The sequence below is a fragment of the Durio zibethinus genome, chromosome 11 (genome assembly GCF_047325235.1).
Source record: "Durio zibethinus cultivar Kanyao isolate XHJ-2024 chromosome 11, ASM4732523v1, whole genome shotgun sequence".
Classification (NCBI taxonomy): Eukaryota; Viridiplantae; Streptophyta; class Magnoliopsida; order Malvales; family Malvaceae; genus Durio; species Durio zibethinus.
The window spans coordinates 3,434,110-3,450,119 of record NC_143172.1 but is presented as its reverse complement, the minus strand read 5'-3'; the positions used below and the strand labels follow the sequence as shown (position 1 = coordinate 3,450,119).

The 16,010-nt window shown below is 33.4% G+C and overlaps 2 protein-coding genes across 4 annotated transcripts; both read right to left on the bottom strand.

Annotated features, from left to right (window-relative positions):
- Nucleotides 1-938: 938 nt before the first annotated feature.
- LOC111291372 (phospholipase D gamma 1-like) lies at nt 939-7,418 on the bottom strand. Of its 3 annotated transcripts, none has more exons than XM_022883058.2 (10): nt 5,841-7,418; nt 4,884-4,997; nt 4,468-4,662; nt 3,860-4,108; nt 3,672-3,740; nt 3,431-3,578; nt 2,961-3,109; nt 2,569-2,745; nt 2,271-2,468; nt 939-1,480 (listed from the first exon to the last, which is right to left on the bottom strand). In XM_022883058.2, exons 1-10 carry the CDS (start codon nt 6,804-6,806, stop codon nt 1,187-1,189), a joined length of 2,559 nt encoding a protein of 852 aa, XP_022738793.2. In that variant the 5' UTR covers nt 6,807-7,418; the 3' UTR covers nt 939-1,186. The 3 variants fall into 3 exon arrangements, 2 of the variants coding, with proteins under 2 accessions (XP_022738793.2, XP_089623861.1); XM_089767735.1 differs by having other exon boundaries at nt 2,271-2,366; nt 5,841-7,128; XR_016346200.1 differs by having other exon boundaries at nt 1,343-1,480; nt 2,271-2,386; nt 5,841-7,128.
- An 829-nt stretch (nt 7,419-8,247) lies between these two features.
- KNAT7 (homeobox knotted-like protein) lies at nt 8,248-13,186 on the bottom strand. The gene is made up of 5 exons (XM_022883059.2): nt 12,224-13,186; nt 11,911-12,031; nt 9,355-9,545; nt 8,958-9,089; nt 8,248-8,686 (listed from the first exon to the last, which is right to left on the bottom strand). The coding sequence occupies exons 1-5, from the start codon at nt 12,536-12,538 to the stop codon at nt 8,546-8,548; spliced, it is 900 nt and encodes a 299-aa protein (XP_022738794.1). The 5' UTR covers nt 12,539-13,186; the 3' UTR covers nt 8,248-8,545.
- Between the last annotated feature and the right edge of the window lie 2,824 nt (nt 13,187-16,010).

The following is a 16,010-nucleotide window of genomic DNA, read 5'->3' as shown; positions in this document are numbered from 1 at the left end:
TTCTAAGGGACAGGTGAGAGAATACGAAATTTTAAATTTGTTTGATTGGTTTTTTTGTTTTTAATAAAAATATATAAAAATAAAAATAAAAATTTAATAACAAAAAAAAAATCAATCAAATAAAACCTTAATTTTTGGAGGGCTTAAAAAATATTATTTCTTGTTCTTATGCATGAATAATGTACTGATTTTGGGTATGGCCCTTTTTGTATTATTTAAAAACCCAAAAAGAAAAGCAGTATTACATACAAATCTGGAGACATCATATACCATGTTCCATAATGATCCGTTTGATACTATGATTATCAGCCGTTGATCTCTTGAAGTATATGAGCTTCGGTGCAGCTGAATGGCACGGGAATGCCACCCTTGTCTTTGATTCTTATTCTTGAATCTTAACTAGGATCGAAATCAGGACAGAGTCACTTTGTCCGAAAGAATGGGTGGTTCGAGGAAGATCACTCACCGTATTCATGAAAAGGGTCCGCAGGTTCACTTGGGACCCACACCCACTTTTCCAAGATGCTAAGCCACCTGACCTTCAATAGGTAAAGGATCCCTCTCCCTGCGTTTGACATTTTCAAGGATAACTCCTACAATTTAAAATTGCTAGTAATATTGAAACAAAAAAGTAAATATAATAACTGGCCTATTTGTACGGGATAAAATATTAAAAATTTATATATTTATGTTATATTTTATATAAAAATTATATATCATAATTTATATTAACATAAAAATATAAAATATATTTTTAATTTTATTAAATTTATTTAAAATTTTTATTAAAATTTTAATTCTTATTTTTTATATTTTTTATTTATATTATTTTTTTACTGTATCACCATATTATGTTTGAAATTATTTTATCTACAATAGAGTATGCCTCAAACTCAAGGCCAATGCATGTGATTTGACTACTACAACATCAAGCTCAATCCCCTTTAATACCCGCTGCTTTGAGAACATATTCACAAATGATTGTCTTACAAAGAACAAATTTTCACCTAAAAACATTTTGGCTACAAACAAATTACAGCAAATGATTTATAATGAACCATATCCAACGCCTTAACCGACAGAAACAATCAAATTCTATTCTCCCCAAAATAGGAAAAAAGGTTCATGGTAACTATGCACAACAAAATCCTTTCTGCGGACACAGAATGGTAGCTATTTTGTAGTTTTAGATTGTGAGATTTTCTTGAATGGCTGTAAATGAACCCAAAATTTTTCCACCCACATCCGGGAATGTTTCACAGCCAGGAAGAGCCTTAACCTTGCCCATCCGATCAACTTCGACCGGGTATTTCAGAAGGTGACCCTTCATATCTGTCACCTCATCAGCTATGTATTGTTTCCAGTTATGCTCACTCAAAGACCTCACTCGTCTTACACATTCTAGACTCTCAGGTTTCTTAAAACTTTCCTCAAGACCTCCAATATGCTCTGCCCATAGTGACATCCGATATCCGTAAACCTGCAGTCATTTAAGTGAAAGATATTAAGTTTTGGTCTTAGCAAATAAGGATCATACTCGTGAGCAACACTAGAGAACTTTTAGTTAATAAAAAACTGGTATTTGACTGACGACTCAAGTTCTTAGAGACATAACATTTGCATGATAAGGACCTTGAGGCCTAACAACCTCAAATTTCTTATCTCTTTTGATCAGTATAACAAATCAAACTTCACTGTTCAAGCACTGTTACTGGTTACTTGATTTTTTGCTTATTAGGTCTCACAAACATAATAAATGTTGCTTAATGTGATGGGAAAAGTAGCAGGAAACTATGCCAAGGATTAACAGAAGTACAGGACATAAGATCAGGTCTTCATGAATAATAATCTTAAGTTGATCCATTTACCTGCTGATAAAATGAATGCACATCCCAAAGCCCATTAAAGTTGAGAAAAAAATGGGTGGTAAAATGCATTTCAAATTTGATATGCAAATTATATTTTGCACAAACTTTTGCTTACTTATGTGAACATCCATGGAAAAACGTGGCCTCCATAAATCAGCACTTTCAATTTTAAATCCGAGGCTTGTGGGTGTTAGTGAGCATGTGCACACGTGAATTTCTTCGAATGGACAAGTCTGACATTGAAATTTCTATCTATCCAACTGTGACATATAAGCTAAAAAAACTAAATGCAAAATGTGTACATGTGTGATTGTGAAACCTGCATAGAAATATTGAAATATATTTGAAACTGTCAATCTATGAACAAGATAAATGCTTTAAGATGTATCATCTCAAGCTTACCTGCCCATGTGGATTGTATGATTTGCTTGAGCTGGTATGGTGAGGCTGATAAGCACCCATTGCTATTTCAGTGTCTCTAGTGCCTTCCATTGAGCGCTGGTTAATATTAGCAGATCCTATTATGACATACTCATCATCCACTATCATACCTTTAGAATGGATGTAAATCATAAAGCGTCGGTTCTTTTGAGCAAGTGCCTGCGTTATAACCAACATTTTGTACATTTTCTTACGGATGAGCTGGATGAAATGTTAAAGAGAAAGCTGAAAGGTCTATTTAGGTAGGAAAGGGAGGTACCTGAGGAGTATTTGACACAGTGGAACCTCTAGCATCCAAAGAGCCTCCTCCATGTACAGCCTCTCGATTGCCAAGGCAGAAGAAATTTAAAAAATCTTGAGGCTCATATTTATTCTCAAGTCCAACTTCCACCAATGCCTTGTAAATTATGTCATACATCATTTGCATTGTTTTATGCTGCAGAAATCAACAATTATACTGAGTGAAAAAGTTTAACATTCAGCGTAAAGAATTAAAAAGAATTTTAAATGCAGCACTCAAGTAATTAACCAGTTTGGGAGCATTCTGCAGAATTTGAAATGAATATTACCACCTGAAATGTCATCTAGCATGCAAATAACTGATGCTTAAGACATAGAAGTACTTTTTTTCCAACCGTAAGTGGAGCCTACCTGCCAAAAGAGAATCCTTTGGATAGGAACGCTTGTTGTGATTCCTTCTGGCCACATTGGGATGAGAATATAAGCGGAAAACCTCTCATTTGATCTGATTTTGTTAGCAATTTTCAGAGCAATTTCAATTGGTATTAAATTGTTTGCACCTGCAAGCAAAAGGCATGCTTAAAACCATATATATATACAATCCTGGGGCAAAAAATTTGTTATGAACAGGAGAAATGTAGGTATTCAGTCCATCTGTCAGATGATGAAAGTTTTCAATTTTAAATGCTCCCCCTAGAAAGAGATCATGTGAAGGGTATGACAAGTTGAATAATTTGGAATACTGTCTCCATTTTCTCATGAACATCTCAATAAGAAAAGACATCTAAACTTTAAGTTTGATAATTCAGTTCAAAGCTAATTTTACACAACTAATTTATCTTCATTCCTTTATTCTTCACCTTAAAGGTTAAGTTTCTTACCTAAATCTTTGTGAGAATCCCAATTATATGATGATCCAAGAAAGTACTGATTCTCAATGTAGATGAAGCGTTGAGCAGCACGGATTGCATTCACATAAGCAGTGTGTATGCTCATGTCTATAATAACATTCTTCCCACACACCAAGTTCTAGACAAAATATAAAAATACAAGTTGGTTAAACTTCACTAATCCTTCTATAATAGTTGATAAGAACAGCTAAATTCCATAGGTTTCTCTCACCATTCTTGTAGCATCTTTTGGGTCATCTGGAAAACCTTTCACAGAGTTGGAATCGATTGAACGGAAAACCTTCATGGTAGGGAATGCAGAGGAACAGGGACAAAAGGATTAGGAAATAAGAAAAATAGGAAACAAGAAAAGTAGTAATGAAATACTGAACACCAACAGCTCACTGACATCCAAAATACCTGAACATGCCAAGTTTCTGCATTATCTTTACTCAAATAAGGAATTTCTGTCATCCCTACAATTTCAGGAATCCTTTCAATCTTCAGTAAAGCATCATCATGTGAATTCCTTAATTTTTGAAGCCCATGGGGTTTTGACGCCTTTAACCAACGTTCCTCAAAATTGGTGAGTATGTCATAAGCAGCTGGACCATCGATACGACAATGCAAATCATGCCATGGTTCTCTTGGACAACCAGCATCAGGTTCCTACACAGGATGTAAGACTAGTTTTTGTAAAAATGTACCTTATGGGATAGATGATTTCTCAACACCATGGCTAGTATTTTCCTTTAAAATTATTCCACTTCATATCAAATACCATATGACTCACAATGCGCTAGTGGCATTTATTTTATCTAGTTATGGATTAGTATCAAAATAGTTATTGGTGCAACCGATGGCATTACAAGGTTGCATCAAGCAGCTGCTTAGGGTTCCCAAATTCCCAGTAGTGCTTTTTTCCTAGAGTCAGAGAAATCATATTGGACACAAATGCTTCCTCTCAACTATTGCATAGAGAAAATCAAACAACAAGGAGAATTGAGGAAACGTGAATAAATGGTTACCGTGAAGCCAGGGTTGCGGTAGTCATCTCTGTGCACCGTTTGTAGTGTTCTGAAAAGTGGATGGTTTGGAGCATCATACCGACCCTTACACAAATCAAGACCTCCAACAAATGCTGTGATCTTTCTTTTGTTGTTACCGGCATCAGCATCAACAATCACAGTTTTCTGATGATGGGTATAGATTGTTCCAGCTTCCTGGTATGCAAAGGTCAAATGAGATCGAAATCCAGAATCAGAGCAGTACAGATGTAAATAGCACCTAAATGACATTTGCCCGCATCAAAATGTCAATGACTGCAATTTTCCCCCAATCAAATACCGATGATATCTTTTAACAAAATGCATTTATTACTGATACTCTAGAACCAACAGCATGTAGACCATAGATATATTTCTAGTAACTGGTTATACCCAACCTGCTTTTTTACCCAGCTTCCTTTTGCAGCAGATCGAGGGCAAAGTAATACTTGCACTGAAGAGTGCTTGAAAAAACGGCGAGTCTCTTCATCATTTGTGTGCATGATTCCTTCCTGCAAATCCGAGAAGCCAGTCAGTGTCAAGTTCAAGCCAAAAAATGACTTATTGCTACTTTAAGGACAAAACTATTGAATTGATTCTTAAATGACAAATGGTACCAATACTCCTTAATTACTCAAAGCGGGGATTCTAAAAGGACAAAAGGTAGAAAAATGATACTCTAACGTACAATAGTTATAAGGTTAAATCAAGCGCAGTCACATTAATCATATCACACTTTAGAACTGCATATGGCGATGCAAGGAAAAAGGGCATGCTATTACAGATAAAATCAAGACAATTTCTGACAGAATATATTTTGATATTGAATAATGCTCAGTTCCATGATGATAACTGCATAACAGTTAGTTTCTTGTGCAACTACATAACAGTACATGGGTCAAGATTTATCAGCTGTACTTAAAAACTCATCAAATCATACCATACTACAGGACTCTCAAGAGATACAAGTGGTGCATACTATTTTTGCCCCTTTATAGAGAATGGGCAAAAGATAAACCCTCAACCACATTGTTATTGGCTCTCCAAAATTGTCTTACTCCTTTATGAACTTATTAGTCTTCAAACGTTGCTGCTGCATATGAGATATCTTACAGTGAGGATATGAAAAGAAAAAAGGAATTTGACAGGGGAAGATGAGGAGCGTGAGCAGGGAGGAAGAAAGGAAAACCCCTTCAAAATTAGTATCAAGTAGGTGTTGTAGCCTCAATTATGAGTAAAAAATACAGAACCTTTAAATAGAAAATGGCAGGAGGTTTTAAGTTTGAACTATTATGTAGTCTATGGAACATAAAACAAGATAACATAAAGGAAAAGGAGTTTGTTTAATTGCTGACCGTTGTATATCCCAAAATGCTCCTAGAAGTAGGATCATCCCATACAAGAAGCAGCACCCGCACACCTTCCTGGGATTTAGTTTTGAGAAGATCCCCTAATGTGGCATTTGTTGCCTTATCAGTTTCACGAACAAGTCTGACATTGTGATAGACAGACCAGCCTGCAATATATATCAAACGACGGGCCTGACTTATAGCATTACAGATGTCCTGCCAGCAGTTCCCATGCTTATATCGAACATTACCATCAACCTTCAAATTGGGAAGGAAACCATCATGGACATGAGCATCTTGATACAAAGTAACTTTGCCACCTTTCCTAAGAGGAAAGTATGTACCTGGGACCCCATGATAGTGAGGACCTGAACCTAATCCCCTATGGTAAAGCGCCACTTTCTCAATTGGTGTGTAATGAATTGATAAAGTCAATACAGCTCCAGGCTTACAAGGCTTCCCATTTGCATCAAGGATTGGGAAGGTTCCCTCAACTTTTGTGCCTGAGCATAAGTGCTCAACCGGAATACCTACAGCTCCCATGATCTGTGAGCCCACAATATCACTGTCTTTGACAACGAAGTGAACTTCTGCGGCATAATGTGCAACAGGAACGTTGAAATGCTGCATCCAAACCGGGTTCTCGGTATTACTAATAACAAAAGTCCTCCCAATTACAGCACGAGCCACAGAGACTGTAACATAAGGATCACTGGTTATCTTATGAGGCATATGGCCTTCAATTTTGCTACCAACTTTCAAATTGAACTTCCCAAGTACGTCACCTAACTTCTTGTGGAACATATCCATGTTAGGAAGGTTTTTAGCTTCCTTGATCCAAATATCTAAATTGCCATGTAACAGCAAAACCTTCAAGGACCCTTTACTTGTCTTAAATGGCAGAACTTCTTGGCCCTGACCATGGCTTGAGCCTCCAAAGGAAAGCGTTTCATGGAAAAGTCTATTAGCCATCGAAAATTAAACAAGACCGGTTTATTTTGGTTGAGGCACTAAAACTGAATGAATATCAAGGGAAAAATTGGACCTTGAAAATTGTCAAAGGACCAATGAAGAATATAAGCCTAATTCAGAATCTGATCAATATCCAAAACTGGCACTGGAATAAATATGGATAGCTGTTAAAAATGAAAGACAAAGGACCGGAGAGAAGATAAGAGGAAAAAAAAGGGGGGGGGGGTCTTCAAGGAGGTTTGAGGGTAAATATATGAAAGAGAAAAACGAATTGAGTGAAGGAAAGTTGGAAAGCAAAGAAGAAGATAAGCTTTGAAAAATCAGGTAATGGAGGTTGATAAGTAAGAATATATAATAAACAATCAAGAAATTGAACTGCATAGGTGAATGAAGAAGAAAATTTACGAGTATCCAATATAAAAATAGTCAAAAGGGGAGCGATTTGCATATTTCTTGGAATGGAATAATCAACAGGCAAAAACTGTGTTAGTGTAAGACCATCGAGATGGGGATTCCGATGCTTGTAAAGTTGTGTACAGGGCAAAGCCAAAGAGGCTTGAAGAGAGATAAATTTTAGTTAGGATTTTGCGTAGAAAGTTCCTTCTCATGTCTAGGTTTTGGTAAACACTACCATTCACATTGTAGGGATGGTTTACTTCGTCAAGGAAAAACCTGTCGTCGTCTATTTTGAACATCAGCAGCCAGCCAAGACACGGTAAAGTACGACATTTCAACTCCCCCATGTTTCTTCAATACGATGTCAATTATTAACAGAAAAAAAAATATGATACGTGTAATTTAGTTGATTCCCAAAGTCAAGCCATTAGCCTTGCCTTAAACTGGTTTTCATTTTAGGAAAACGTACCTAGAAAAATAAAGGAACACCCTAGTTTAATCAAGGAACTCTGGGCCCGAATAAGCCTGCCGAAGGGTCCTACAAACATCTTCCCTATTGACGGCAAAAAGGTGCACCGATTACCGCCAACCAGGTGATGAAAGGTGACTAATTTGTATGGTTGGGAGACTATAGTTTTCACGATGTTCTGCTTTGTAAGGTCATGAGCTGAGCTCCACTGCAAAAATCCGCAAAAAGGTAACTCAAAGTACTGAAAGAGATCGTTTCGCTTACTTGGCAAAAGCTACGGATTTTGTGTTTAATAGGTTCACAAACAGAAAATTTTGAAGGGTGTAGGTGACCTTGCTGGTTTGAATATAATTACTTGGACTCTCCAAGTTTAATTTGTCTACAAACAAGCAGGGATAAGTCCCATCATAGTAGTTGAGTTCACTTAGTGAGTATAATTCTGGACATTTCGATCTCTGAACTTATAACTGACCACAATTTAACTCTGCAAAATTTTCTCATTTCGAAAGGAAAATCAGTTTTTGGGCCTCATTCATGCATTGTTCCCTGTTTCGGGTTTGGAATTGTAGCAATGACTCGCATCTCAACTATTAAATTTTCAATATATGAATATTAGAAATTAGAGAGATCTCAAAAGAAAAGAATATTCTGACAGGAAATATGTTTACTTTGTTAGAAACTTGAATCTACACACTTACATGTAAGCCATATAAAAGTCAATCTATTACAACCTGTACTTGGTTTTTGAAATCATCTAACTTCCCAGATTCTTTTCAGTGCCTTCACAAAATGTTAGACCACAGCTATTTACCCCAAGAGGTCACATCAACATGTTGAAAGTTTCTTCTTCTCCATTGCTTATGGAGTTTATTGTCTACCTTTTCCGCTTGGACTTCAAGGAGGTGACAGATTGAGAGTTGCTATGCCAGTTGCGCTTCCTTTGGTTGATGAACCAGTTGTTGATTTGCTTTAGCTGCAATCCTGTCTCCTCCACAAGTTTGGCCTTGTCATCTTCCTGTAATTATCATATTTATATACAACCATGTGAATGTCGAGAAATTAAATGAAATTATGATCACTGAATTTGCATTCTGTGGAAACAGCCCTAATGAACAGTCATATTCTTGTATCATCCTCGAGCCGTCCTCTCCTTATTGTTTAAAGTTTAAATGAAATTAACAAAGGCATGGTATTGGCAAAAGTGAACCTCAAATAAGACAAGTAATTGGTGCCAATGGAATCTAACAAAATTTTCATCAGTATTGGAATAGAAGTTAGCTGCTTACAGTTGGGTATGGCCACTTTGAGTGTTGCTGCCACCAGTTCTTCAGCACTGTAGTTGTGTCACCTGGTAATTTTCCAGCCCTTCTTTTTCGTAAAATTTCCTCCCTCACATCTTCAATTCTTGATTTGAAACCCTGTAGGGACATAATAGATTGTGTTACTGTTATTTGCTGTGATGATCATAAGTAACTCTGTCGCTTCTATGACAAAAGTAGCTTAAAATCTCGATTTCAAACGTAGGAAACCTTTTCATGGAAAACCAACCAAGGAACATATATATTTTTTCACTTTTAAGTCTCCAATTAACCTCTTACCTTTGCAAAAACATGTTTAATATTTTCAAATGAAACCAAGAAATGTTAACAAAATCCTATAGCAACAAAGATTTAAAACAAGCACCTGTTTCAGTTCAATCTTCAGTTCCTGACGAACCCTCTCCATCAAAGACCTTTCAGATTCCGTGGGAAGTAGGGGACCAAAACCCATTAAGTCATGCCCATCAATGCCAGATTGATCCAAAGAGAAGTCCATCGGCAGATCATCCTCGTCATCTGACATTGTTGCACCTGTACCTTCACCCAAGGTTACTCCTGGAAAAGTGAAAGTGAATGTAGCTAGTCAGGAAGAACCAAGCAATCATCATAGTTCGTTAGGACCTAAAGGGTTGCAATGTTTTTCGCTTAATTAAGATTTGAATAAATATCAATGACTAATTATTTTAGCCGATGCTGTCCTCGTCGATATTTGAAGAGGAATTGAAAATTTGTCAACTTTCAACACCCACATCAACAGACAAGGTTCTTTTTTTTCTTTTTTTGGAAACATGTGTTTCACTTGAATTCGTTGTTGGACTATAATTACTAGGCTTGGAAGCAAGCTTATCCTATATTTTCGTTGGGCTAAGCTGTCTTATCCTACAAGCCCAATACAAATTCAACTTTATTTTGTTGGGCCTGGATTAGATTATTACAAGCCTACAGTTTAGATATGTTCCAATAATAAAAAATTTATTTTCAAATATTTTCTAAGATTAAAGTGTATTTTTTTTAGATTTTAAAATTTTAAATTGAGGGGGACAATTGTCCCACTTCTTAAATGAGGCAAGAAAAAAATTATTCCTTTCCTGCTAAACATAATAACTAGGGTAGATCCCAGAACATGATTTCCCTATTACCAGATGATCATGACATGTGACAAAATTACACTATGATAAATTCATCTTTTATTTGTACAAACATGTCATGATCTCAAACACTCAGGACCACCATGATTGACCCTTTGCTCTTTCATCCACATTCCACAAATGTTATGCAACTATCACATATTTCTGATAGAACGATTGAATCCATCACAAATAATTTTCAAGCTTTTTCTCTTTAATCTTATCATTTTTTATCTAAAAGGTTTAGTATATGTATGGTGGTTACAACTAACAAGTCAGATTAATGCATTTCAAGCTGGAGCCTGGAGTTTAGTCCAGAAAAATTAAGCCTAACCTGATGCAAGGAATAAGCATGTTATTTTTTTTGTGTGCTTAAGTGGCAGGTGGTTCAAATTAATTGTTTGATCATATATATAATAAAAGAAAATTCATGACACAGCCCAAGCCTACCAAACAAAAATAGATTAAAAAAATAAATAAATTTTTTAGCATTTTTTTCAAGAAAAGAATGCTGGAATGCTAATTCAACAGTAAATTTCCTCATTATTAATTAAGTTGTATCTACGGAGTAGCCAAAAGTACTTCAAAGTTTTTTATATATGTACTACCACAGTCGTGATATAAACAGTGGTAGCTTGTTAGTAGCCTGCAGTCGTCGAGAAGACAAGAACTGTCATTTTAGAAACAACTGTTTCAGGTTTGAGCCTTTCCCCGTAGGCCAGCTGATGTTAATGTTAGGATAAATGTTATCTCAATCAAAATTGTAGGCAGAAGCAGGCAGAGAGCTAAGAAAACGAACTGCTCAACGCTTGAGATGCCCATTGTCAGAAAGGTCTAAACAATGCAAGCATGACAATTAGCTGCCAAACTATCCCAAACCCTAAAAGCATCAAGATACAACTGCTCACTTTTTGTACATCTCTGACAGAATTTAGCACCAAATGAAAGACTCAAATCAAGATTCAAAAAATATTAATAACATTACATTAACTTAACAAAAATTAGCCACTTAACTCATTGGGATAATGTTGTTTCCTTCTCTCAATCTCTTGTCAATTCTTAACAACACAAATCATATAAGCTAGATAGCTTCATTTATAGACTCTAGAAAGTAGACTTTGGTTTTACATAGCTTCATAATTAAAAGTATGTGAAACATTATCTTTTTATTAAATCATCTTTATTAAACCAAAGAATCCAAATATTCCAATGCAACCTTAGAAATCAATTGTTGGCTATGGTGGTGGTGGGAGGATGAGAGTACCCTCTTCCACCAAACTAACTACCCCTAAAGCCACCCTAACTATAACCTAGATATAAGCTAGTAGTACGATTTTTTATTGGTAGGTCCTACACACCCACTTCTTGGTACGACTCTTAAGCTTGCAAGAAACCCAAATGTCAATCGTTATCCCTCCTGCCTAGCTACCAACCGCATCAAAACACCAAAACAAGAAGAGAAGAAGAAGAGAAAGAAAATATTATTAATATCTTCAAACAAAGAAATAAAAGTACTAGGATTCTAATCCAAAACCAGCCAAGGATGGAGATGTGGTTATTATTTATATAATTCTATGCACTTCTCATTAGAATATAAGGATGATTAATTTATCAAGTTATTATATAGTAGTATTATATATATTATATATATTTATCCCTGGCAAACAAAATAAAGAGCAAAAATTTTTTAATTTCTTTTTTGATTTATCACATCATTAATTAACCAGCTAATGATGATTATTTGAGAATAATAATAGGGGGAGAGGGAGAGAAGAGAGAGAGAGAGGACAAACCAGTGAGAGCTTGTAAGTTATTTTCGATTTCACGGCAAGCCATGACAGCTTCAACGGCATGGACTCTGACATGTTGTTGAAGCTGTTCTTTGAAAGTACATAGCAATATCAAATATTGTGCCTGCATCAACCAGGTAAAAAATAAAAACCACCATAAACAACAAAATACTTTCCCATGTTAAATTCCCCGAAAAAATAACAGACAAAAAAGAGAAAATCTCAAATCATAAAACAAAACAAGGAAAGTCTTGCAAAGACTATGGCCTAGGTGGAGGGGAAATTAATTAGAGTTTGAAGAAGAAGAAGAACTGACCAAGAAGTTGTCAAGCTCCTGTCTTTCATGGGGTGATAAGGAGTGTCCAAGTTGGTGATTCTGTGAAGCATACGACCTAAGAAGATTATGCGACTGTGCTAACTGTGCATCAATCAAAGGCAACTGATCAATTGGTGTAGCAACACGGAGACAAGAAACATGAGCTGCTAATAGCTGCTCATAAAGTGGATGAGTAGCTATCTCAGCCTTCAGCTGACGGTTCTGGTCACCGGAAACAGACACTTCACCACTGCTTAACCCTCCAATTGCACCATTCCCACCACTACTCATCATGCCTAACCCTGGTTCTTGCATTTCTTTGAACCACTAAAGAGTACAGACCCAAGTTTATCTACAAAGTACTAAAGGGAAAGTGTATAAGGACTGAAGAACCAAAAAAGGGTTTTTTCTAAAGAGGAAAAAAAAGATTTTGATATATAATATATATAAAGAAATGATGACGAAGTAGTAAAGGACCACGAAGAAAGACCCTTGTGCTTGAGAGGGAACTAAGCTGGGAGCTTAAGCAGGAAGAAAGAGAGAGAAATAGAGGGAAAACAAAGACAGTTTTTCTTTTCTCGTTAATGGTGTAAGAGAGATGATTGATCAGTATATCGGGATCTGAGACACAAGACTTTCTGTACCACCTTCCCCTCTGCTATATGTTGCAGGGCTTTACTCTTACATATACAGGGAAAGTTAAAGAAGCAAAAGCATGAAAATAATCAAATATATATATGTTAAAAAGAAAAACAGATATATGGGGTGGATTTTTCAAATTTTTTGTTTGGTTTTGAAGTCTTTGAGAAAAGAGTTTTATCAGAGGAAAAGATAGGAGGAGTGGGGAGGAGGCATGCTATGGAATCATTACTATGAAAGGGTGTCTGGTAGAAGAGAGCTCTGATAAAGCAAAGGGAAAAAAAACAGCCAATAGATAAAGCTGGTTCTATGGCCTGACAATTTGATTGCTTTTTGTTTTTCTTTTTATATATATAAATTTATAAAAAAAAAAAAACTAATTTTGGGTTTTTTTTTACTTTTATTTTAAGATATATTTGTATTTAAGCAAATAAGCAAGTGTGGCAAGTGGGGGGTTGATTGGAGTTTGGTGCATTAAGTAATTATTAATCAACCTTGAAATTTCAAATAGAATTGGATTAGCTGAGTTAATTCAATGTTAATTATCAAGGTTTTCTTCTTCTATATTATTTATCACCAAATTTTAGATGAATTATAAAATTCACCTCAAATATTAGCAAAACTGCAACCTACTTTTTTTTTTATTATTATTTGGATATAAAAAATTTGAAATCCATGTTTTTAACCAACAAATCATATATTAATCAATCTAATCAAATGTTAAGATGTCTGTATCCAATGATCTCTTCTGTCTATCATGTATCTAATTAAATTTTAATCACTAAATTAAAAAGTTAAGGATTCTATTAGTAGCATATTGACTCATGTGTATAATTTGTTAGCATCAAGAATATTTATAATAAAAAAAATCATTCAGAAATTATTTTACCTCATAAATAATAACTTTTTCTCTTTAATTTTGAATAAAAACTTAAATAAAACTTTTTACATAAGATTCTTAAAGTTTTTTACTAAAAACAATGAAATAAAATTTAAATTTAAAAATATAAATTAAAAAATTAAAAAATTTTATTATATAAATTAAATGTGCAAATTTTAAATAAATTTTGATATATATATTTATATATAGACATTTTTAATAAAAATATTAATAAAATTTTTATCATTAAATAAAAATCGATCGAATTTAAATTATAAATAATATTTTTAATAAAATTTTTTCATATTATTAATTTTTATATTAAATTTTATTAATTTAAAATTTTTACTAAATTATTTTTTTTAATTTATAAATTTCATCTAAAAATTTTATGTAAATTTTGCCTTCAAGGGTTTATTTTTCCTTATTTAGCCTTGACTGTAAAAAGTTCCTACATGCATGTTTGTACAGTTGTTGATGCAGTATTGGTGAAAATCGAGGGGAAGTCGCATTTGATTACTAAAACATGGAGAGGACAATTTTGGTGGTCACTGTAGTAAAGGTCGGCCTACTTTTAGCAAAAAGGTCCACTTCATTTGCCAACATCACTGTTACACGTATAGTTTTAGGTTCACTAGTCTACATCCCTGACAACTGTAATTTCACTTTTTATTTTCCTTTTTGCATAAAATATTTATAATACTATTATTTTTAATTTCATTTCATGGATTCAACATCTCAATAAAAAGATTCTCTGAAATATTTACTTCATTTCTTTAACTTCAAACAACAATTGCTTCAACTGCTAATTTGACCGCCCTTTACATAAAAAAATTATTTTTATATATTGATAATAAAATATTTTAGTTTTATAAAATAGTTAAAAGTTTGTTATTTTAATTATTTGTTATTATATTTTAAAAAGTATATGTTATTATGTCATGTTTTGTAACGAAAGATGTGATAATTTCTTTTATTTATATATATATATACAAATTTTTTAATTTTTTAAATAAAAATAGAAAAAAAAATTTTAAAATGGTGATTTGTAGGGTGATTCAAAGTATTATAATTTGAACTTTTGATTATAAAACATTTAAAATCACCGACTTTTAATTAACTTAATTTTTGTTATTTAAGAAAGTCGGTTGAGGTTTAGCATGTCAGTTGTCAGTGTTCGCCTCCACTTTGTTGGTGCATGCTTTTCAGGTTTTTTTTTTTTTTTTTTTGGCCCTTTTCAATATTTTCTCTTTTATTCTACTATTACTTATTAAATACTTATTTTTCTAAACTTTTTTTATTTTTGTTTGTATATCAAGTTAAGTACTAATTATTCAATTAATGTTTTTTCGTTATCAGTATTAAAATGCGAGTGGACAGTCCACCAGAAGGGGTTGGACATTGACCTCTGATGGGATAATAATAACCGTTTAATCACATAAAAATTGTAATTATTATTTCATATTTATTTGAAAAGTTTTAATTTATAGTTTGAATATAATTTTTTTTAAAAACCTAGATACATTTTGAAAGTAATGTATATGGATTTATATGACCTATAATTTTTTTTAATTAAAATTAGTTAATCATAATAAAAAATTATTTAAAATTTTAGATTTTGCAAGTATAATTAGTAGAATACTACATACATTTAAGAATATAATTAAAAATATAAAACCATTTGACAGTCTCTTAGTTAGTAAAATAAAAAAAAAATTTACTATTAATAAGTTAAAAATGAACCCATTATTATCATTGTTAAAAAAATAATTCTGTCACAATTCTATATGATTGGGGAATCATTAATGTTGAAAAACTTTTATGAAGGCCTATTTTCCAACAACTCGATTGCTCATTTCTAATTGTTTTTTATTAGTGAAAGCTTCTCAATAAACTAATAATAATTGCATCTGGTTAGCATAAACTCCTCATTCCTCAATGAAAATCAATTTTTTTTAATAAATTATCTTATTCAAAATTATAGAAATCTTAACTCAATTTACAATCATAATGAAAAAAAAAAAAAAAAACTCAAAAAAGTTTTTTTTTTGTTGTCTTCTTCGACCATTTTCTTGATATAAAACATTAAAAAATGGTGAACAATGGCTTGAACAATAATCCAAGATTTTAAGTAATTGATATATCCGATTGAATTAGAATCCATTTCGTTGGTGTTTTGTTTTGTTTTTTTTATTTTTTTTTATTTTTTATTAAAAAATAAAAAGCAAAAGCACTCAAAGTTTTAATTAACAAACAAGACATATTATT